Genomic DNA, 25,502 nt, shown 5'->3' with positions numbered 1-25,502 from the left:
CTCACATATTGGCTTGTTAATAGATGCTACAGCCATGTGGTTAAACCGCCGACATGTAAGATGCAGCATCAGATACTATTTCTGGGGCTTCAAGTTCATGTGAGTACAATCATACCTTCAGTTTACATTTCCATATATGTACATACTCTACAAGCCATCAAACAGTGCATCGCGGAGGGTATGTTTTGCTAGTACTAGTCATTTTCCTTTCTTTTCCACTGACAAATACAGCAAGAGAATTACTATATGCAAATTAAAGTGGGATGGCCGCTATCAGCTGCAGAGGGAAATTATGTGGAATCAGCATCGATGAGCGAAAATGTGTACCAGACCAGGATTAAAACCCATGATCTACTTTGCAGTAACCACTGCGCCATCTGGGACACATCATTATCACAACTGCACAGTCTATCTTGGTATGCCTCACGGTTGATCCACACTCCCACTGAACACAACCTATCCACAGTCCCTGTCCATTACACTCCTGTTCACTACTTAGAGATTCCCACAGGAGGTCGGAAGTATTGGTGCATTCACACTGAAGAAAGTGGATCAATTGTCCAGCCAAGCTTTGAATTACTTGAAATCAACACATCTAATGCTTTGAAAGAACAGACACCATGCATATTACGCAGTTGTGAAACACTATATGCAAATTGAAAGAGGATGACTGCTATAAGCTGCAGTGAGACATTATGAGGAATCAGCGGTGATGAGCGAAAATGTGTACCGGAGCAAGATTCGAACCCAGGATCTCCTGCTTACTAGGTGGGTGCAGTAACCAAGGCACTATCTGGGACACAGCATTATCACAACTGCACGGACTATCTCAGTATGCCACACGGCCAAGCCACACTCCCACCAAAGACCACCTATCTGCCGTCCCTGTCCATTGTACTACTGTTCACTACTTAGAGATTCCCACAGGAGGTTGGACGTACTGGTGCATTTGAGTGCACTTGGTGATTGGCCATGAGGGGTACCGAGATAATCCCTGCAGTTGCGATAATGCTGTGTCCCGGATGGGACAATGGTTACTGCACCTGCCTAGTAAGCAGGAGATCCAAGGATTGAATCCCGATCTGGTACACATTTTCACTCTTAGCCACTGATTCTGCATTATGTCCCACTGTAGCTGATAGCAGTCACTCCTTTTCAATTTGCATATAGGGCTTCACAGCTTCAGGAGCTGCGTGGTGTCTGTGCTTTCAAAGGAACGGAGACCACGCATTCAAATAATTCATAAGCCTGGCTGGGCAATTGATCTACTTTCTTCAGTGCAAATGCATCAATACATCTGTCCTCCTGTGGGAATCTCTAAGTAGTGAACAGGAGTTTGAATCCCAGTCCAGTACAAGTTTTCACTCATAGCCGCTGATTCCGCATAATGTCCCACTGCAGCTGATAGTCGTCATCCCCCTTCAATTTGCATACAGTGTTTAACAGCTACAGGATCTGCATGGTATCTGTTCTTTTGAAGGAACAGACACCATGCATTCAAAAAAAATTTGAAAAATTATTGTGTTTATGCCTATGTACAGCCCCTGACCTCTCTTATCGTATGTTCATGGTCCTTACATGAAATGTACATTTGCAGGAGCAGGATCATTCTGCAGTCTACTTAAAATGCTGGTTCTCTAAATTTTCTCAATATCATTTCTCAAAAAGAACATTGACATCCCTGCAGGGATTCTGTGTGTTGACCAAACTACCAGTAAAAAAATCTAGCAGCACCCCCCCCCCCTCTGAATCTCTTAAAAGCCTTCCTTTACTATGATCTGGTGGGTATTACAAACACTCAAGCAGTACTCACAAAAACCATGGGCTATCAAAAGCCAGTATGAAAGCATTAATTGTTCTCAGCATTCAGATACTCTTTTTGTCATATATCTAACTTTTTGTTATACCCTTGTGTTTTGCCTTTTCTTCCAGACCTCTTTCATCCTTATCTTCCATGCTGCCACATTCCATAACAGGGTATTGAGCAGTCTTACAGTGACAGGGCAATATCTTAGAAAGTTGCTGTTCAGGAGTCTCATGGTCTAACAAGGAGATGCAGCCTCACATAAGGAAGTGCCATTTATCTTGAGGCATAAAAAAAACAATAGTTGCTCTACAGATACAATTAAAAAACCCATGGCTCTCATGCTTTGAAACAGGTGTTTATTCTTCCAGAGAAATGAGGAAAGCATATACAAACTTTTCAAGGTCTACATGAGAAAATATCCAATAGTCCAAAGCAATGGTATGGCAAATAATCAGGAAGAAGAAATTAGAATTTTTTTGTTTGTAATTGTAGATCTACTGGTGCCTTCATGCCGATAAGGAGTTTTTTCAAAATCTTATTCATTATATTATAATGAAAAAAATAAAAAACACTGTCCATATTATGGCAAATGTCCCTTTACTCTCAGTAAAATAGGATTGTTTCTAAAAACTGGGTTCCTAATAAAGTCGTATTAGAGACCACTAGTGGGATATCCAAATCAATGGGAATCTTTTTCTATTGAGAATGGGCTATTTTTCTGGATGAAAGAGCAGTTCTGGAAATATTAACTCTGGCAGAAAGAGTTCCATATGCCTGATACAAATGATCCACTGTCAAGCATAACACATATTTAGAAATACTGAGCGTTTTCAATTTCTTGTATTGTATGAGGAGGTCATTTTTCTTTGTTAAATCATTTCTTACACTTTGATGAACAAGTTCAAATTTATTTTGATTTTTTGGCAAAGAGACTCCAACACCTTGACAGAAATGGAAAATTTGATATTTCAGCCCAACTTTTCTCAGTTTTGAGTTCATCATCTTAACACTGGCACACTTCACTTGTCACTTGTCCTCTTCCAGTCCTCTCATTGTCATATCTTTACAGTAACAGTTTCTGGAATGTTTCATAAATATTTTGATATACCTCACAAGGAAATGAATCAACACACTTGCAACATATGATAAGCAATCCATCACTCTTGACTGGAATCCACAACAATGTATCTTCAGAGATCTGTTGCCATTTGCCTGTACTATCTAAACAGGTAAATATTATGGAAGGAGTGAAGGTAAACACTCATCATATATCCATATAATTGAAACACTGAGCAACAGACAGGCACATAAATAAGGCTGAACTGTAGCTAAGCTTTAGGAGATAGGACACTAGACGTTGTCCTTTGTTATAGCTCACAAAGTAAAAAATAAAAATATGGAAAAACTGAGGCTACATTGTCCTTGCAATGCGGCACAATTGTCAAACTGTTAGCTCTAAGGAACAACATTGTTCAGAAGATTAGCTACAATTTAATCTTGTGTGTACGCTTATCTACTGCTCAACAACTAATCTATATAGCACATAGCTCACTCCATTCCTTCCGTTGTTTGCATTCCATCCAGGACTATGAAGAATCATGTTCATGTACAAATTATGATACAAGTATCGAATTTATTGCCTAGATTACCCAGTCATGCACATTCTTAATCAGCATTTCCACTGTTCATTTATCATCCTCAGTCAGATAGCAAAATTCAATCTCTTTCACTTTTCTTTAATCTCTTGCTGCTCCCCATAATTTTTATTTGCTATTGCTTTTTGATGTTGTTATTTTTCAATGGAGTGACAAAAACTTCCATGGTCCTCAGTATTGTTAAAATATGTCAGATACTGTGACCACTGCATAGATAGTTATGTGTCCCCTCCTGTGCCCCCTCCTGTGCCCGTCACACTCTTGCTGTAATCACCCACCACCACCACCCACCACACAACAAATTGCATGGATGCTGCAAAAGGTCTCTACAAAATCAATCTATACAGATACTAATTTAGTTAGTCACTCTTTTTATGAGACAAATTCACAGAATGTTACTTAATTCTACTGTTTTCCTTAATCCATCATGAATACTAATATTTTATTCAGTTATTCTAAATTATTTAGACCCTAAATTTTTTATTGCAAACTCCAGATTTATTTATTCCTTGATTTAAGAAAGTCAGGGTACTGTCACAGTAGTTGTTCAATCAGTAGAGCACTCCAAAGCTGGAGATAGAATCAGCATAGTAATTTTTGTCTGCTACTTTCTTAGGGACTTAGGGGATTATGTTCTTAAACACATCACAAAAACATGATAAATACAACAAATGTAAGAATAAAATAACATGAATAATGAATGTAATACACATTTCCTATCTAAATTTGTACAGAGAAATAAGAAAGAGAGAGAAAAGAGAGCTACGAAGCACAGTTTTCACACCACAAATGTCATTATATTGAAAGTGTTGTATGCCACCTATTAGATGGAGATTTTAGTATTATCACATATACACAAGGCATTAGACACTAAGGAAGAAAGTAACATTTAATGTGCAATATTTACCTGATCAAGTGTAAGATTCTTCAAACGTTGTACATGTTCTGAGAATTCAGGGTGGTACTTCACAAACTCAGGATTAAGAAATGCTTGTTGGTATTTTGCTATGCCACCCATAACATTTGCATCAATTATCCCCTAGAATGATTAAAAAATACTTCATTGCTCAATAAACACATGTTTTGCATTAACATTCATTCACAACAATTTGATGTAAATTTCTTAAACGAATTCTTCTACATTTGATTAGTATGTATTATAACACCAAATTTAAAATCAACATAGTCAAAAAATGTTCTTCTGTTCCATTATTTACAAGTAATGGGGTGAGAAAGAATTTTCAGTCATCTTAATGTTTTTATTAAAGGATTTTGTCATATTTTTACTTGTGCACTGCTATATTTTTCTTCATAAACAGCAAAGTTTCTTTGGATCTTAATAGATTTCTTCTACTCCTTCCTCTTTTGTGACATCATTCCATTTTCTCATTATCTTTTCCATGATGATCATGAACAAAATGGGTGACAGTTCATCTCCCCACCTGTCTCTTGTCTTAATCTCAATGGGCTCTAAAATTTCCCCATTAACTGAATTCTTCCAAAATACTGAAGAGGGTCTGCTGGATGATTGAGTTATATGCTTTTTTGAAGCAAACAAACAAAACTACAGTATTTCTACCTATTATTGTTGCCTTGGTATTCACTCATTTGATGGTAATAACAAAATTCCTTGGTAACTGTTTGGGTCAATCCCTTTTATGGATGATCAGACAACCCAATGTTACACACATACCATATGTGAGCATTTGTGGACAGATTAAGTCATCTGCACATATACAGGTTTATGCTGTTTGTAGTTCTATATCAAGTACAGTAAGAATATCAGATTGTGGGCAATAAAGACAGGAGCAGAAATCTAACTGGCTCAAGTTACTTGGCATACAGTAAGATGGAACTTCAGGTAGAAATGTCATATAATTAGAGTGAAACAATACTCTGTGGGTCAAGAACTAAGAAGTATGTCTACGTTTATTTCTACGATAATGATAACATGCTGGAATCAAGACAAAATTGAGGACATGGCTGATTCCTATAGCGGTGTGCACAAAAGAAGTTAGGTGGTAGGGGGAAGTGCCTTGTATCACATGATGTTCTGCCCAATAGCTTCATTCTACCACATCTGTCTACAGTGTGCAATTGGAGGAGTGCATAGAACTTTTAGCATTGACTATCATGTTAGTTTAGTATGGTCAGGGTACTTAGCTACTGTAGAGTTCATTATGAGTGAAACAATGCAAAACATGAGAAGAATGATATTATGAAGTAACAGTGATAATTTTTCAAGCATATAAATGTTTACAGGGAATGTCAGAAGTAGAAACAGTGGCCCAGTGTGGCACTACACCAGTATTGCCCATTACCATGGTAGGCAACAGCTGGAGCACGGGGTATGGGTCGGAGACAGAAGGCACACTGGTGAAGCCATAGATGTCTACTCCATCTCTTTCTAATTTTCAAGTGTTCTTCTGGTTGATGTTATATTTTCTTTGGTTAAGCTCAAAATAACAATTTATCCAGTAACAAATGCTAATGCTCTCTCTAGTCATTAAGCACAGCTAGTTGGGATAAATAATATACTAGCTTACAGCATTGATACTCCATAGTGGAAATCAGTTAGAATAATTAATGATTGTAGGACAAATGTTTTTGAGAATGGTTTTATAATGAACTAAATGCTAACATAAAATTTAATCTATTCCATAATAAACTCATATCATTTTTAATAAACTCATATCATTTTTGAATATAACTTTCCACATAAGCTAATCTGAAAAAAAAAAAACATTAAACAACCACATAAAAAAGCACAGATCACTATCAGGATCAAAGTATTTTGTGAAAGGAAGAGAGAAATGTGGCTGTTGGCAACAATAAGTAGAGATCATGCAGTAGTTGCACACTACAAAAATTACTCAGATTTATTTTAAAAAGTTATTAAAAATCAAGGAACATCCACAGAATGTCAGAAATCAGTAATTCTGACAACAGACTTAGGGCTGTATGGAATGAAATGATACAAGAGACAGGATAATGAGGCACAGAACATGATAACATCACTATTGAACTGAATGAGTCCTGAGTAGCAAACAAATTTAATAAACATTTCTTAAATATAGTAGAAAGTATAGTGACAAACAGTTCAAGAGAAAAATCACAGCAGTCTGTTGGAAAAGCAACGCTTATAAAATTCAGTCATATGAGAGTATCACCAACTTCTTCTGAAATTAAGAAAATTGTATATTGTCTCAAAAATAAAATCTCATTTGGTTTAGATGGTGTTCCGAATAGAGTACTAAAGATTTGTTCCCATATAGTAAGCCTGGTCTTATCTGAAATATAAAATACATTGCTAACTCAAGGCATTTTTTCCAATGAGACTGAAATATGCCACTGTTAAATCACTCTTTAAGGAAGATGATACGAGAGATGTCAATAACTACTGACTTGTTTCACTGCTGACATAATTTCCCAACATTTTTGAGATGGTGATGTATTCTAGAAGATTTTACATTCTGTTGGGCCCACAGCATACTATACATTTGTATAAGACATTATGGAAATGAATGCTCCAAACCAGCTGCATTAAGGTGATATGGTGTTTAATATTTTACATGACAGGCCTATTTCGGCTTATTGACATTATCAAGTGACCTGCAAAATGACATAAGTGAGATTATCTGTACATAAATTGTGGCTAGAATGAGATTTTCACTCTCCAGTGGAGTGTGCACTGATATGAAACTTCCTGGCAGATTAAAACTGTGTGCCGGACCGAGACTGACACTCGGTACCTTTGCCTTTCGCGGCTAAGTGCTCTACCAACTGAGCTACCCAAGAACGACTCACACCCCAGTCTCACAGCTTTACTTCTGCTAGTACCTCATCTCCTACCTTCCAAACTTCACAGAAGCTCTCCTGCGAACCTTGCAGAACTAGCAGAAGTAAAGCTGTGAGGACACGGTGTGAGACGTGCTTGGGTAGCTCAGTTCGTAGAGCACTTTCCCGCGAAAGGCAAAAGGCCTGAATTCGAGTCTCGGTCTGGCACACAGTTTTAATCTGCCAGGAAGTTTGATATCAGTGCACACTTCACTGCAGAGTGAAAATCTCATTCTGGAAACATCCCCCAGGCTGTGGCTAAGACATGTCTCCACAATATCCTTTCTTCCAGGAGTGCTAGTTCTCCAAGGTTCGCAGGAGAGCTTCTGTGAAGTTTGGAAGGTAGGGGACGAGGTACTGGCAGAAGTAAAGCTGTGAGGATGGGACGTGAGTCATGCTTGGGTAACTCAGTTGGTAGAGCACTTGCCCATGAAAGGCAAAGGTCCCCAGTTCAAGTCTCGGTCCGGCACACAGTTTTAATCTGCCAGGATGTTTCACAAATTTTGGCTGTTTTACTTTTATATTTGTGTTGGTATTTATGTCTAGTCAGAAGTTTAGAAGAGTATCTCACCTAAGCAACTATAATATCCTCAGTAAATGACAGTTTGGATTTCAGAAGAGTTGCTCTACTGAGAATTTCACTTAGATGTTCACTCACCAAAGTTTACAAGCATTGAATAACAGGATAGCACTGGTTTGTATTTTCTGCAACCTATCTATGTAACATGTGTGAGCCACAGAGTGGGGAGAAATCAAGTACGAGGTTCCCCAAGGCTCAGTCTTAGGTCCACTACTATTCCTCATAAATTAAAATGATCTTCTGTCTAATATACAACAAGCAGAATTAGTTCTTTTTGCAGATGGCACTAGCATAGTACTCAATCCAAGCATGCATACAGAAACAGAAGAAATGTTAATTATTGTTCTTAAAAGTATCATTGACTGGTTTTCTGTGAATATTATCAACCTCAGTTTTAAAAAGACACACCATATTCAGTTCTGCACATGTAGGGGTACACCAGTGATTAATGTAACACATGATGAAGAAATAATAAATAGGATGGAAACTTCAAAATTCTACATATTCATATTTGTGCAGCTCTAAACTGGAAGAAGCATCATTTTGGAGCTCCTAAAACAATTTAGTTAAGTCACATTTTCACTAACAATCATTGCAAATGTTGGAGAGGGACAAATCAGCATGTTGACATATTTTGCAAATTTTCATTCAATAATACCAAACAGAATAATGTTTTGGGGTAACTCATCTTTAAGAAAGAAAATATTCATTGTTCAAAAAGGTATTGTTAGAATAATATGTGGAGCATCTTGTAGACATCTGTTTAAGGAGTTGGGCATTTTGACTTTTGCTTCAGAGTATATTTATTCCCTGACGAAGTTCATTATAAGTAATCCACTGCAGTTCAAAAAGATCAATGATGAACATAATTATAATACCAAAAGGAAAAATGACATTCTTTAATCTACATTAAGGTTGTCTTTAGCACAAAACAGGGGTGCACAATGCTGCAACAAAAAAATTTCATCACTTGCCGGTGATATAAAATATGTGTTAGAAGAATCTCTAGCATTGTAATGTCTGGAAGGTGGTGGGTAGGAATTACTAACTCATGTCTGTATATTTAATGATAATAATACACAAAAATTTTAAAAAACGTATAAATGTTCAGCATGTAGCCATATTTTCAAATCACATGAATTCGATGTGAATGTAAAATGATTCACTCCACATAATTATGATTTATTGTAAAAATTTCCCCCTGGAGCATGAAACTACGTAACTATTGTTCCACAATGTATTTCAATAGTGTATGCAGGGTTAACTGACACACACATTTTGTGGTTAACTGATCAGTTGTGTAGTTATACCCACAAAAAACATCTCTTATGTCTACTCTTGTATTTACTATATCATACATAAATAGAAGTATAATTTAGCACTGGAACTAGGTATACTATGAATTACAGTGTCAAAAATGTCAACAATAAGACAGTGGACCACCAGTCATTCAGATTACCCACCAGAACTGCTGAAAGATGCAGTCATTCATCATAATCACAAACCAATTTTCTTGTGGATATTAGACACAACCATTGGTATCCTTTCACAGTATACAGAAAAGCATTTGCTCTAGAATGACACTGTCAATTATAGGTCATCAAATAAACATTTGGAAATTTTCACAGAACTTAGAGAAAAGACACTTTCTGTATTATTACTGCTTGTGATATCCATTACGGTTTAACCACAAAAAGATGCATGAATCTGCTAAAAGGGATTGTAAAATACTTACCAAAGAAATGGGAAAGGGATGACACAACTGAATTGGAATGGCTCACAATGTTGATGAAACGGAACTGACTTTCAATGAAAAGACAGGTTTGAACTGCTAGACATACAGGTTCACAAGCTGGAAGAGGCAGCAGCATCCACTATGTGGGAGTCGCCAATAGTGTTCAATATGACACACTGCAGTGCATGTTAACAAGCTATGTCTTGTAAGGTATCTTTGCCTTATGGTGATGTTTGGTATAGGAGTCGAGTAGTGGCTAGCGCACCGAACCTATTTGAGGCTGGAGTGCTGAATGAGATTTTGGAATAGTTTCATGGTTTAAGAATAGCCTGAGTACTAAATGCATAAGTAGACAAAATACAAGTGTACAGTAATGAAATTGTCTTTAAAGTAGTTGGGACATGGTTACTGTGACTAGAAGTCATACAAATGCTATTGTTGTCGGAAGTTGAAATGGGAGTGGGTACACATAGTGCAGTAGAAAAAAGTATATGTGTTTGTATTCATTTTGTGATATACAAATAATAAAGATTTTTGATATAACTGTGGTATTTGAAGAGTTATTTATCTTCCTGAACGAGCATCATATTGAGGGACTTGGTACTGGATTGTCTGGTATTTATTCCTCCCACAACAATACCTTACAAGTGAAACCATGACCAGACAGTCTCTGGTATAAAAGTATGTGGGGGAGAATAAACTGACATTATGAGGTTAAAATTAAAACAGAGATTGCAAAAGAACTGGCAGCATGTGCTATCAATAGCCTTGATGATACCCACTGTCAAGCAGAGAGACAGTGTGGCCTAAAATGAATGGAGTTTTTGAACAGTGAACTGAATAAATTCAGTGCATTCATATGATTTGGATGATGGAAAAAACTATGAGGACATCATGAAGCAGCCTTCAACACTGAAGAGGATGCAACAACCCACAACAATAACAGTTCAAGATAACAGGAAGTAAATATGCATAGATTTTAGTTAATCTAGTTAGGTCACACAAAAAGTTATACAGAAGATGAAGAATGACAAAGTATGCATGACGTGTTTCAGAATTATTTCTACCTTCAGAAATCCAAGTGCAAAGACAGCACAAGACAAGAGCATTGCCAGTTGTGTAAGTAGTCTCTCATCTCATGTTACATACACAACTGCTAACACTCGTATCCTTGTGCTATCTTTGCACTTGGATTTCTGAAGATGAAAATAAATCCAAAACATGTCATGCGTACTTTGGATGAATAAAGTCATTCTTCACCTGCTGCATGACTTTTCATGTGACATAGATAGCTTAACTGTAGATCTATGCCTATTTAGTAGAATTGTCTCTAGCTTCCAACATGACTTAATGTCATACCTTCATAAAGGAAAAGTAAGATTATGAGAAACAAAGTTATAGATTAGGCAGAACAGTGGTGCTGTAGAATATTTGTTTGAAACAGTCATACTTTTGAAGTGTGAAATAGTGAGTGACAATTCAAACTGGACTGGGCTAGAACTAGTGAATAGTGAATAGTGTTTTACTCGTCTCATAACATACAATTTCTAATCATATGATTAGTGTACAGGAGACACATCAAAAAATGGATAACACAACTTAGGCCAAATTGGTACAAAGAATTTTAACATTAATATAAACTTTCATTTTTCTTTCCTCCCTTTTGTGAAGGACAGCTACATTTACACACAAGACTATATGTAAATTTATCCTGCTCAAATGTTCAGTTCATCCTTCATGAACTCCTCAACAGTGTAGTAGCAGCGTTTGACAAGTATATCATATAGCTTTGTTTTCAGTGTCTCTAGGTTCATACTCAGAACATTCTTTCCTTTTAGCTTGTTATGAATTTTCATTGCCATATACTGAGGAGACTGCGCATATAGGTTTAACCGATGAGTGAGAAGCATAAAATTGTCTTTGTTTCTCATGTTATATGAGTGATTGAAACAGTTTTTCTTGAATAACTCTAAATTGCTATGTAGAAAGATTAATATCATAGATGTATAAGGAGGGAATTGTTAATAACTGTTGTTTTTCAAATAGGGGGCGACATGATGTCCTTGGATGGGCAGTACACATGTTCCTTATTATTCTTTTCTGTAGCTTTAGTATGCGCAATATGTTTCCAATTTGTTAAGACAGAACTATTACAAAATTATTCATCATAGCTCAAACTGGGAATGATGTTAAATGTAGTGGCGCACCTTTTGCAATGTCATGTCATGGGTGACAAAAGGAGGAGATAGGTTATCAGTGAAGTGGGAATATAAAGTCAACTTAATGCTTTCATTGATTTCCTAAGGAAAGAGAAGGAAGAACAGAAGGCACAACAGGAAAAGCAGGAGGAGGCATGAAAGAAAGCATTTCAAGAATTGTGAAATTGTCAGCAGAAAAGAACAGCAGGACATAAGAGAACTTAGAGTAATTTTGATATCATCATCTAGTAAGCTAGGAGAAGATATGAGGATTTAGAAAGTGACAATCAAGAACAAACTTGCAAATGTGGATGAAGGACTACAAAAACAAGACCAAACTGAAGCAGCTGCAGATACAAGTGAAGAAATCTGAGTGAGTACAGATTTATATCAGGTAGACTGAAAGAAAAGAGCAATATGCAAACAATGGATAATAGGGAAGAATGTACACAATGGGCACTTTGGAAGAAAAAGAGACTGCAAGTTTTATTGTGTTGTAATGACAGTTAGGACACAGTGGCATTTAATACAACTTTACAAGTGTAACTTATGTTACCTGTTAGTAGACGCTTAGGCACATTTTAAAAATGTCGTGGGCTAATAGCAACATTGAATACAGATGACTATATCATGCAAGCACAGGATGCACTCACAGCAGCCACATAAGGGGTTGCTGGAAGCAATTCTGCACATGCACGGGGCCCACTGCCACCACAGGCTGCCAGCACTGAGTGAGAGCAATGATCTACAGCTACTACATTGAGACAGCAGCTGATGTTTACAAACAAGACTACCTGTACTAAAATGTGGGCATGTGACGTGCAGTCCATCTCCCTATGATGGACTGCAAGTGGTTAGCATCACACCCTTGAAAGTGCTTATGTGCATAAGTGCAAGTGCGAAAAAAGGTGCATTTCATGTTATACAGAGCACATGAAAGTGTAAGATGGATTGGAAGTAAAGGTGTAAGATAACTGATCAGGGGCTAATGTTTCAAGTCTAATTATTTTAGCTTAATAGTTAACACTACTTTATCTTTTCTCTGTTTGCCATGTTAAAATTGAAAGACACTGAATCACTTGAGAAAGATGGATTTATTTATCATGAGTGTATATGCATGTAAGAGTATATGTTGGTATTCTCTCTAACCTTTCCATAATGTTGAATTGTTGTACAGAAAATTAGTGCATCATGTCAGTATGTGAATTCACTTTTATTGCCTGAGAGCTTTTGTCTGTTTTTGTTTTTTCTGTTTTCCAAATTTTCTTGCCAAATTTGAAAAAAAAATTAGTGTGGGAATATAAGACATCTTTACCTTACAGAGATCTTTGGTGTAACAGTCAAATGGCAGCTAGCCTGCCAAACAGAATTGTGGCCAAAGTGCTGAGTGAGATTTTGGAATAGTTTTCTGGTATAAGAATAGCCTGAATGCTAAATTTATAAGCAGACAGAGTATAAGTGCATATTCATGAAAATGTGTTTAAAGTAGTTGACCCATTGTTGTCACAACTAGTGGTCATACAAATGGTATTGGTGTTAGAAGTTGAAATGGGAATCGGCATGCTGAGTGGGGTAGGAAATAGTTTATGTGTCTGTACTCATTTTGTGATGAACAATTAGTTTCTGTATAATAAATAGTTCTCTATATAATTGTGGTGTGTGTGTGTGTGTGTGTGTGTGTGTGTGTGTGTGTGTAGGGGGAGGGAGTTCTTCATCTTTCCAAATTATCAGCATATTGAGTGACTCTGTACTTTACTCGGTATTTAACCTCCCTCCCCTACATATTGATACCTACAATTTGTTGAAAGAGGTGCACTTGTGGCAGTGGTTGCAATAATTAGCACTTCAGGAACAGCTGCACTCCCATTACTTGTGTTTCTTAGAGTGAACTTTGAAAGATCACATACTGCTCAGTAAGCCATTTGGATCTCGATATAAAGCCTTAACCTTGGTCTGGATGAAGAGTGAATTACATTTACCAGTTCTACAGCACATCACCTAATGCGACAGGCAAACAAAATAACATCCTATGCTCATAATCTTGGACAGTTGTGAATGCCACATAAGCATAGCTCCATTTATCATGTGCAAAAGAGAATTGTACTATTCTGATTACTCTGCCACCTCATATAAGCCACAATTTGGGAGTTTTTCTTCCTCCAAAAAATTCTATGATTCAGCATGCTGTGATTTTATGGCAAGTGCAGGGGCATCAATAACAATCCATGATATTGCTGGTCTGATGGGCAGAGCATTTCCCCTCAACTTCACTAACCAAAATACGTGCAATGGTTTCAGGGAATGTGGCATTGAACTACTAGACAGAAACATCTTTGAAGCTCAACACTATCTGATAGCATTTGACTGGTGAAACTATGCCACCTCTATCAAATCAATGAGTCAAATTCTACTGCTGATTATTCTGAGCAGATAATAACTACACATCTGAACACTGCTCAACCTACCAAGAGTCTGATGTCTTAACTATGAGGAATCATCTTAACCAGAGTATGTTTCTTGTGATGAAGACAGTGTGGTGTAGTCCTCAGGAAATTTTGTGATTGTGAAGGCCCAGAGCATAGATTTTACAACTTTTTAATTTTATCCATATTTTGCAGCTTCATTACATTATGTTGCTATCTTCCTACATCTCCTAAAAGATATTCATTTTACATAAGTATAACTGGAACAACTAAATTTATGTCAACAGATGAAAGAATTTGTCTCAACCATTTCAATTAAGATTACTTTGCTATGCAAGTATGATATTGTTTCCTTGCACTCTGAGAGAATCCATGGTGTATTATCTATTTATAAGTCTTTTCTGACTGTTGCTATTCTGTTATTGTTATTTTTATGCCAGTATATTGTATTCAGTAAGGTAAAATCACTGTTTTTTTATGATAAGTATAATGTTTTTGAATGTAAACCAGTTAATGATAATGGTTCAGTTAACCCAAGTACATGACACAGTTAACCTGCTGCAGGAAGTTAAGTGGACCACTTGCAACTATCTTACTTTTTGTTCTCTGCTTTTGTTAATATTTATATTAAACCCTTAATATTTTTATCAATCATTCATTGCTGAAATCTAAATACAGTGACATGTTCAACATTTACTTATTATACAAAATATAAACATGAAAAAAATTAAAAGTACAAATGGCTCAGTCAAACTAATTTTAGCTTATATATTGAACCATTCTCTGCACTTAAATATTGTTCTGTTTGACAGGATGCATGGCAAATTATGTGCAAAGAAAACATGGAAATTCCTACAGTAAATTCTGAATGATTTTTCTTTTCCAAGTTAAGTTATTCCCATCTGTGTTTTACTTTACTATATCAGAACAGAACTTGTACATATTTCATTTATCAGAACAGAACTTGTACATATTTCCAGTATGTTTTTAGTCGTATGCAGATGCCAATCACTGTATTGGAAAGTTCCCTCTCTGAATGTCAACATTATAATTTTAGAGGAGAAATACTATATCATACCTGCAACCTCATGCTGAAAGGGTTGATATTTCTCTTTGGTTCAGCAGTATACTGATTCACAAGTTGCCGCAATTCCTTGTTAACACTTTCCATTGTTTCACATGCAAACTGCACTGGTGCCAATTCCTCCACTCTTTTTTCAATGACTTCAAACCATCTAAGAATTCCTGGTAAGGAACTGCTTGTAACAAGTATGGTCCTCTCTATCCATAGACTCTAGAATTAAATGATAAAATAAAATTTATTCATATAATCATGAGGAAGAAGTTACATACTATTAAATGTTGCAAGTTTGAATACAAAAAATTATTAAGTATGATCTGCTGTGGCAAAGCAATTGGAATTTTGAAACATTTCCATAGAGCAAACATAACACTGAAACATAACTAATCTTCACATAAGGGCAAGATAAGGTAGTAATACTACTAGATGTTATTTTCATTAGACTTATCTTGATCAGAGCAATACCGAAGTGATCTGCAACCCTGGCAGAACTCCCAAAACTGTGCATCACTATCCCCCCTACACCCACCCGCAAATTTTGTAATTCTCACAACATATTTAATAAAAATTAAATATTGTTGAAAAATATTACTTAAATGGGCTATATTCATGAAATCATTGCACAAAACAAATTAAATGTGTCATTGTAGTAAATAATTACAAACTATATAAACTTCATAACAATTGAAACTAAAACAATATTTATATCTCATGGTTTATGGTAGCTACTGCATATTGTTTTATAAGAAGAGGCAAAGTCTGTGTTGCACAGCCTGTGAGCAGGCTACTGGCCTGACTAGGTAGAATACAGCCTTCTCTAGCCACTGAACTAGGAGCGGGAGGATGATGGTGTATAATTAAGAATGAATTTTATTTTCTCATCATAATTTATTAATAGTGCACAAATAATTAATCAGGTATAAAAGAAAAGGAGCTATAATGAATAGTTGAGAAAATATCCCAGCTTAGAATTTGCATTTTCATTATAATCCTATTCTGCAGTCCCCTGCTTTGGGCAAAGCAAACTCATTGATTATATTGCTGATGAAGATCAGTCACAGAGCATACATCTGTTTACACGATGGTTCAACTTATATGAATGGAGTATAGCTGTCTATAGACATAATGACTAACAATTCTTGTAATATTATTTTTCAACCACAGAAGGATTTTTCTTGAATTCTTTTTTAATTTACACAGCAGATCATACCAACTGAAATCTGGGAGCAGCAAAAGTAGTAGCTGGAGTGGGGGGAGGGGGGGAATCCCTCCAGCATATTACTCCATTCCTCAGTTAGCAGAAATCGACAAAAATCAGAAGCCTTGAGTCACATAGCACATTTGCTTCAGCACCCACCTCATCAGTCTCTGAGTGTCTACAATATTGTAGTGATGTAGCAGGAAGAACACTGTGCAGGTGACAGCTGTATGAACATAGTGTACGTAAATCATGTTAATGACAAAAATCTTTTCAGTAACAGTTGTTTTTGTATGATGATGTTACCTGGGCAAAAAGACACAGCGGAAATGGCACTGTGGCACCAATGTGCATTTACAGTTGCAAGCCAAGAGAAAGGCTCAAGGCATAAGATATGAAAACATATGGTAGGAGAACTCACATCAGTTTAGCACCCTCTCTGTGCCTCCACTGCTGGTTCGGGCCCATCTCAGATATATGGCCCAGATCATGAGACATACATGCCTCTATTAGATTTCAAAAAGTTCTGTTAATTAAATGACAATTTCTAATTTTTGTATCAATATTTCTCAATTTTGTATTTTGGCCTACACTAGTAGCTTCTAATACATATATGATGTTTCTTAGCTTCAGTTTTTTGACAGCACAGAATATAACATCTAGTTTATGTGCTGTAAGTAAATTCTTAGATAGGTTACAGATGGAAAGTTATTTTTTCTACCTTGGTTATCACCATCTGAAGTACATAGTTATTTATAAGTATCTCTAGGGCTTCAAAACAACTGTGTGGCAACTACAAGAGATAGCTAAGACACATACTTCAGTGATTACCCAACAGAGGATCTCTGTAAGCTTTAATTCAGTAGAAGTGAGTCAGTTGAGACATTGCAGCAGAAATTTCATAGTAGATAGCAGCAGGAGTTTAATGGATTAAAGACTAGTACAAGAAATTAAATGAGATACGATCTTGTTGCAACACAAATAGCCGCACTGTGTGGCATGTATGGGAAACATTTGTGAGCGGCACAAACAAATCAATGAAACATCTGCAGGTAACTTCATTTTGCTATGTGAGAATGCTCAGACTCACTTATATTCAGTCTTTATCACAGTCTCCCAGCACTGGATTTTATATCCCACCCATCGTAACTCTCCTCTTCTGTAATGGCCTCCATGGCTCCAGGAGATTATTATCATATTGGGTAATTGCAAAGATAATGTGCTCGTGGTCCCATGTCTGCAAAAGCTGGAACAGTTTTGATGATAGGTCATGAATTCAGTTTCTGATATTGGAAATGGAAATGCCATGTGGCTAGGGTCTCCCGTTGGGTAGACCGTTCATCTAGTGCAAGTCTTTCGAGTTGATGCCACTTTGGAGACTTGCGTGTTGATGGGGATGAAATGATGATGATAAGGACAACACAATACCCAGTCCCTGAGTGGAGAAAATCTTCGACCCAGCTGGGAATCGAACCCAGACTGTGAGGTATGACATTCTGTCACAATGACTACTTAGCTACCAAGGGTGGACAGTTTCTGATATTGATGGTGATACATTGAACAATTTTAGGCAAGAGTAAATGACAATGCTGACATTTGTTGAATCAATTGATGTAACCCTTTTTGTGTCATTTGTAAGTACTACACAGATATATTCTGAAGTCCCAGAGGCACTTATGAATTACTGTATAAAGCTTCAGCTGTTTGTATTTCATGACACTGTTCATTAGATCATAGTAGAAAGCCTGGTAGGGAGACAGTTGTCCCATTACTCAGCCAAACCAAAATACACCATATATTCTTTATGAGAAAAACTTCTCTGTTACATGGCACCAGCTGTAGTTATTCTACAAAACTTGTGAGAGAAGTGTGCAACATCAGGAATTGTGTAAATAAAATGGGCCAATAAGTAATAATTTGTTTTGAGACAAAGACAAAAGTGTATAATGGTTTTTCTTGTCAGTCAATAGTTTTCTAGAACTCAATTCCCAATATGCAATTCAAGAAAAAAATCAATAAATGAGTATATGAGACTAAACACAAAAAGACAAAAAAGCTTTCTTCTACATGACAAAATCTCACTGCTTAAGTTAGATGTAAAACTGGATGCTTCTGATATTAATTGGTAGAAGGCCATATGTGAATAGTAGCTCAGCAAATGCAAAACAACAACTAATATTAGAGCATTCCTCACGACAAAACCAGGGGAATTATACTTCTAAGTTTTCAAGCTAGCTTTTGTTTGTGTATGCTTGTGTTCCTGTGTATGTGTACATATGTATGTCTTTATGAGACATGAGATATGGAATGTTTCAGATTTCCTGTAAAATTATATTACTTGGATATTCTGATTGACACCTTAGAATAACAAAAGTAGAAACCACATCTTGATAATGGTATCTGATAACTGATAAATACAACTAAAGGACACCCACTCAACACAAGTTAAAATTATGTTACAAGAAAAAGAGCAATCATTACATTTATGAATTCTTCTGTCACATCTTGGTTGAATAGTTTAATATTTAAGATTAAAAAACAAACAAATTTTATTTTTGTTTTACTAATATTTGTTTATTTTGAAACATTTTTTGCTTATTGGGCCACCGTAGGGAAACAGTTAGATGCTGGCATCTGCCAGGCCACAGTGTTTTTCTGAAGATGGCCCAGTAAGCCAAAGACTGGACTGAAATAAACAAATATTAAGATTAGTAGAACAAAAATGCAGTAAAAGCAAATGTCTCAATGCTGCAATTAGAAAACAACATAATCAGTACTGATATTGATATTCTCTAGTTTCTTCTCTGCATTTTAAATTGTTTATCCAATTCATATAGAGGGATCCTTATTTTTATGCAGAATATGATTAATTGTTTGACTTTGTGTTCTAAAAATAATGGTTTAGCAGTGGATCAAGGAAAATAGGAAACAGGTGTTGTGGACTGAAATGAAAATGAAACAGTTGCTACCCTGCTTCCTCTTAACTGCCCAATCTGTACAGTGCTATCATGTTTGCAGTGTGGAATTGTAGAGTTGTCTTCAGTTTTCTACTAATATATCTGCAGTCCTTCCTAACCACTCTTATAAAGAAGAAGGTTTGAAAGCAAGGGCTGGAGACAAGAGGCCTCGCAATCAACAAATTTCTCAACTCCATCTTCATTTGCTTGACCTTTATTCTCCTCCAACATTCTAACTTGCCTATTCACATGTATTATCCAGGTTTCAAAGCAAACATAACACAGACATTCAAATAACTCATTATACAAATAACATTGTCACCAATGTATACATTTACTTACATCCCGCAAAATATTTAGTATAGTTTTCAAATATATGGGATGTGTAAAGATTGGTTAATCCAAATAATAAGTATAGCTCCATGACTGCAGTGCCAAAAATGCCGAGCGGAGTGAACTATATGCACAGTCCTCAGAAAACTTACTCTTCTGTTTGGCAGGCCACTGCAACAGAAGCCTATAAACATAATTTACACCACATGTAAGATTGGGAATAGCTCAGCATTAGTTAATATAAGGTTTAGCAAAGGGGTCTCATGACTTCTGAAAGCATCTAACACACACACACACACACACACACACACACACACACACACACATAAAGAGTTTATTTTATTGGGCAAAGAAAAGAAATGTTCTCCTTCATTTGCCACATTATGTTTCATAAACATGTCCATCAGATGCAGTCCACTAATACATAATACTCTTGGCAGCCCCCATAATATTTTCTACTGACTCCACATCACATTTCTTCATGTTTTCTGTGTAGTTGACACTAATGGTGTCTATAGGGATTTGAATCTGAAAAAGATCTTTTTGATACACTGACACATGCTTCAGTTCCCATTACATTATTAACATCCACCATTTTGAACACAGTATCTGCCAAAGCCCCCTGTTTTAAATTAGCATTACACAGTAACCTATGTGCCTTCTGTAGCTTACAATGGGAGGCACTTTAAGGGGCTCCGGAAAGGCTCAAAATCATGAAAAGTTCAATTTTTACTTTTTTGCGTTTTCTGAATCTCTAGACTATTACCTTTCAATAGATATATAATTTATTCAATTCCGAAGACTACAACTATTTTTAAATTTTTTTTTAAATGTGTTCTACATGGGCGTGACCCACTGTGGCGCTGTTAAACTGCTGTCAAATGATGTTATTATTAACGTCCGTGATCATCAGGTACATTTTAGTGATGTGAGATAAAGTATGTGTTGTGGCTAACCTGTGATGGTTCAATATATATCGCTGGTGTGATTGTCGATTGTTTCATGTTTATTTACTCTGTCGTTATCTCAAAAATATTCGTAATTAATTCTGTTTCTTGAGTCTCTGTTTTGTTGAAGTATAATAATGAGTAAAAGTAAAGTTATTAGAAATCCTCTGAAGGCTTTTAAGAAAAGGAGAAATGATGGAAAGCCAAAGGTATGTGTTATTACTGTAAACAATAAAGACGATAACCAAGTGAGTGAACCTAACCTCTCAAGTACACCTGCCCATAGCAGTCAAAGTGGGAAAGAAAATACTTCACAGAAGAAGCTTGGTTCAATGAGTGAAAACTATGAATGTTTTATGGGCGAATCGGATGTGAATGAAATATTTGATATGTCGGTTCTCAAAGGAATTTTTTCAAACTGTGTAAGATGTATTCATTGTAGTGAAGTTGGTCTGGAACTCTCCATAATAAAGCACGTAGCACTTGCTAGTGAAATACAACTGAAATGTGATAAGTGTTCATACATGACCACCTTTTGGAACAGTGTTGCAGTAACTGCAACTGAAGAAAATGGTAGAAAAATCTATGAACACAACATTAGATTTGTTTATTCCTTGCGTTCAGTTGGTAAGGGTGCTACTGCCGGTGCAATTTTCTGTGGCATCATGAATCTTCCAAATCCTCCAACCAAGTTTATGACCTATAATAAACTAATAGGGTCTAAAGTAGAAGATGTCTATGAAGAATGCTGTGGAAGAGGCAGTAATGGAAAATAATGGTAACAGAGATTTGACTGCAGCGTTCGATGGTACCTGGCATAAACGGGGACACACATCTCTTCATGGTGTAGTATCTGCCACCAGTATGTATACAGGGAAAGTTTTAGATGTAGCAGTAATATCAAAGTATTGTAGATGTCCACAAAAATATAAAGGTATACATGAAAATAATTGCAAAGCTAACTATAGTGGCAGTAGTGGAGGAATGGAAGTGGCTGGTGTTGCCAGTATATTCCAGCATTCTGAGGCGTGTATAAAGTGCGATATGTTAATTACCTTGGTGACGGTGATTCTAAAAGTTTCAAACATGTTCAAGGACTGAAGCCCTATGGTGATGATGTTGTAGTGCAGAAATTTGAGTGTATTGGACACGTACAGAAGCGAATAGGAACAAAACTTCGGCGACTGAAAGCTTCGTACAAAAAACAAAAACTCGGTGATGGTAAAGGGTTGGATGGGAAGGGAAGGTTAACTGACAGTGTAATTGACAAAATACAGAATTATTATGGAATGGCTATTAGGCAAAATACACAAAGTGTCAACGAAATGAAGAAGGCTGTTTGGGCTCTTTTTTTTTTTTCATACTTCTTCAACCGATGAAAATCCCCAACATAGCTTGTCCCCCAAAGAAGAAGACAGTTGGTGTAAATATAACAAAGGATTGCTAACTGGTGAAGTGTACACTCATAAGCATAGTCTGCCTCATACAATAATGGAGGTGATAAAATCTATTTTCAGAGACTTAGCAGCACCTGAACTGTTGAAAAAGTGTATTCGCGGAAAAACTCAAAACCCCAATGAAAGTGTAAATAGTGTTATATGGTCGAGAATCCCCAAGACTGTATTTGTTGGAATAGAAACACTTCACTTTGGTGTGTATGATGCTGTTGCGACTTTCAATGATGGCAACATTGTAAGGTGCAAGGTATTTAGAAATATGGGGATGAAGATAGGTTCTAACATGGTACGAGCGATGCTTGCTTTAGACAAGGAATGCCTTCGGGCTGCAGACAAGGCTGTAAAGAGTCTAGAAATACAAGCAAGAGTAAACAGGAGGAGGAACAAGAGGAAGCTGGAGGAGGAGTTTGCAGAGGATGAAGATAATCCATCCTATGGACCTGGAATGCACTAAAAAGTTAATCCAATCTTTGTCGCTCGATTCCCAAAACTTTTATTTTCTCATACTAATTACATGTTTTCTAAGGATCTTCCAAACATATTTGTTTCAAACTTTCAGTAAATGTTACACAGTACCTTCTGCATAATTTAACACAGCCTTTTTCCAAAAAAACTGTATATTTTTGAATATATAAATAAAAAATTGCAAAAAAATGTTGTGAATTTTCATTACAATTGAAAAAAAAATCATCTTTAATAACTGAACTAAAATTTTGTAAAATCCCTGTGTTAAGTTGTAGCCCATATTCCAATAAATAATCTGTAAAAAGTTCAACTTCCTACCTCAAATACTTTGTGAGGAAAGATGTAATTTATAAGCGTTATTTTAACATTGCAAGTATAGGGCGTTCCGGAGCCCCTTAAAATCTGATACTAATCTCTCTCTCCCAACAAATTGGACAGATGCGAAGTATTAGTTTGTACAATAACTGATGGAGGATTATTCTGCATGACATGTTGCACTACTTCAAAGATATGTGGAATATGATAGGTATATGGTACCCCAGCTAATTATGTGGAATATGATAAGTATATGGCCCCCCAGTCAAAGTAAATCACAATATGGATGTGATCTAAAGTAATGACAGTAGAAAAAAAATTAATTAATTATATTGTGTAAAGAAAACTTATGTTAAACTGACACATACAGCATCAATATGTAATGTTGTATTCATGATCTATGGCACAAGTATTAATGTGATGTAATTGTGCAAAAATTGTTCACATGTTAGAAGACGATCTTGCAGTTTCACCCATAACTCACAGGATACACCTGAGCCTTTTCAAATACATTTTAATGGTGAATGCTAAATTGACTGCAATCTGTATCACTACTGCAGCAAAATGACATTAATGATTACTCCTATTCTTTCTGTTCCCATCCAGCCACTACAGACATTAATACTGACAAACTGAAAGAATTGGAGCTTTTTCCAGCCCTAAGATCTATACAAAGAGCAGTTATTTCAAACAACTAATTAATTTCTTCCCCCGTGTAGACGTTCTTTTTATATTGTCATGGGGCATGCTGCTTGCTTTATGAAGTAATGTGCTGCACATCACCAGTTGAAATCCCATCACCAGAAATGATCTGTTATATAGTAGTTATCATTTCAGGAAGGTTCTCACAACTTATTATGTTTTTAACATTAGCATGTTCTGGAGTATTCTATGTTTGTACAAATAGCAACACTTTCTATCCATGAATCCAGTTCTAATCTGGCTGTAATGCTGGTGCCCGTTATTAAACGTGCTTTCAGTGGTAAGTGTTGTACTTCATTTATGACCCTGCATTCAGATTTGAACTTGGTTGTGACTATGATGTCACATTGTTTGGTGGAGATGTCAGGAACTTTAAGATATCTACATCATTGTGGCTTGAATCAGGCAACATAAAAGCTGTCAACTGTATGGACAAGAACTGGAATACCAGCAGTGCATCATGCCAAAGGTCCATATATTGAGGAGACCAATGAATTCCAAGCCAGCAGTAATTCAGCTGCACATCAGGCATCCACCAGTGTTTCACAGAGATACTGGCCATGACCTGACAAAATGGCTGAAAGGATTCAAGTGAGTTGCCAAATACAATAAATGAGGTAACATGTGTTTCACAAACATGTACTTTTATTTGGATGGCACAGCCCAGCAGTGCCTTCAGAACAACAAAGAAAAGCTCAATAACTGGGACAGATTCCAGGCCAAACCATCTTGAAAACATTTGGTGACAATCTACAGCAAGTTCGATTCGCAGAAGAACAATTGAAGAACAGGGTCTAGTGTCATGAGGAAATGACACAGTCGTACATACAAAATTATAGACCCTATGCAACATTGTGAATCCAAGAAACAGACAAAATCTTACATTTGATGTAAGACATGAAGCACTTTTGGTAAAGGATGGCACAAAATCAGAAGAATTCATCAAGTAGTGCCAGCACATTGAAGAAATGCAGCAGAAAAGAATCAGATGAAAGAACAAAGAACAACTCCTGAATGTGATTCCCATGGCAGTTTTGGGAGATCACCATGGCCTCACCTCTCATATGCCAGGTAGTAAGGGAAGAGATACAGTAGTTTATGGCAGTCAGAAGTGTTGGACCGAGTATACAAGAGACAGCAGCCCTGAATGTTGACTCTGTATGTCAGGAGCTAAGAGAAAATGTTGAAGAAAACATGTAACATTTTTTAGACCAATCTGAATCACCTGTCAAATGCACCATGAATAATGGACTCTATCAACTCAGACTTTTACCATAGCCACACGTTGATTACAACCTAGACTGCTTGAAAGTGTCAATAGTATTTCTTAAATACTGGAATGCAGCACGGTTTGAAGAAATATTATTTTAGAGGTATGCGACCGCACAACTAAAAATACTGTAAGTCAGAGTTCAAAAATATCAACCACAATAACTTTTGTTTTATTAGTTGAAAAAAAGGATAAACTTTATATAAAAGTAGAATTTCCAGTGAGGTTCCGGCAATCACATAAACACGGTGTCACAACATTTCATAGTTTCATGATTTAATAGATTAAACACTCTTCATTACATACCTTAAATTCATTTTCCTTGTCCACCGGCCCTTTGTGAACAGGTCGATCAAGCTGGAAGGTCCGAACATCATTAACCTGATAGAAACTGGAAATTTTTTCTGGTATATCAGCTCCTGGTGGAAATAATGGATTTTCCTCAGGGATAGGTTTTACATTACAGATCTGTATGTCTGTTATCACAGTCAAGGTTATAATAACTAGATATTCTTTAAATTTTTGCATTTTTGGAAATAAAT

The 25,502-nt window shown here is 36.3% G+C and overlaps 1 protein-coding gene across 1 annotated transcript in view; it reads right to left on the bottom strand.

The window, feature by feature from the left end:
- Nucleotides 1-25,502, bottom strand: part of LOC126183543 (dedicator of cytokinesis protein 3) — a 1,039,887-nt gene that overhangs the window by 34,962 nt on the left and 979,423 nt on the right. Inside the window, exons 29-31 of the mRNA XM_049925613.1 lie at nt 25,267-25,436; nt 15,314-15,529; nt 4,370-4,501 (exon numbers count right to left, since the gene is read on the bottom strand). Coding sequence (XP_049781570.1) covers nt 4,370-4,501; nt 15,314-15,529; nt 25,267-25,436 — 518 coding nt within the window. The remainder of the gene's footprint in view (nt 1-4,369; nt 4,502-15,313; nt 15,530-25,266; nt 25,437-25,502) is intronic.

This window comes from Schistocerca cancellata, chromosome 4 (assembly GCF_023864275.1).
Source record: "Schistocerca cancellata isolate TAMUIC-IGC-003103 chromosome 4, iqSchCanc2.1, whole genome shotgun sequence".
Classification (NCBI taxonomy): domain Eukaryota; kingdom Metazoa; phylum Arthropoda; class Insecta; order Orthoptera; family Acrididae; genus Schistocerca; species Schistocerca cancellata.
Note: the sequence above shows the minus strand (reverse complement) of the source record. Positions and strands in the feature narration are given on the sequence as shown.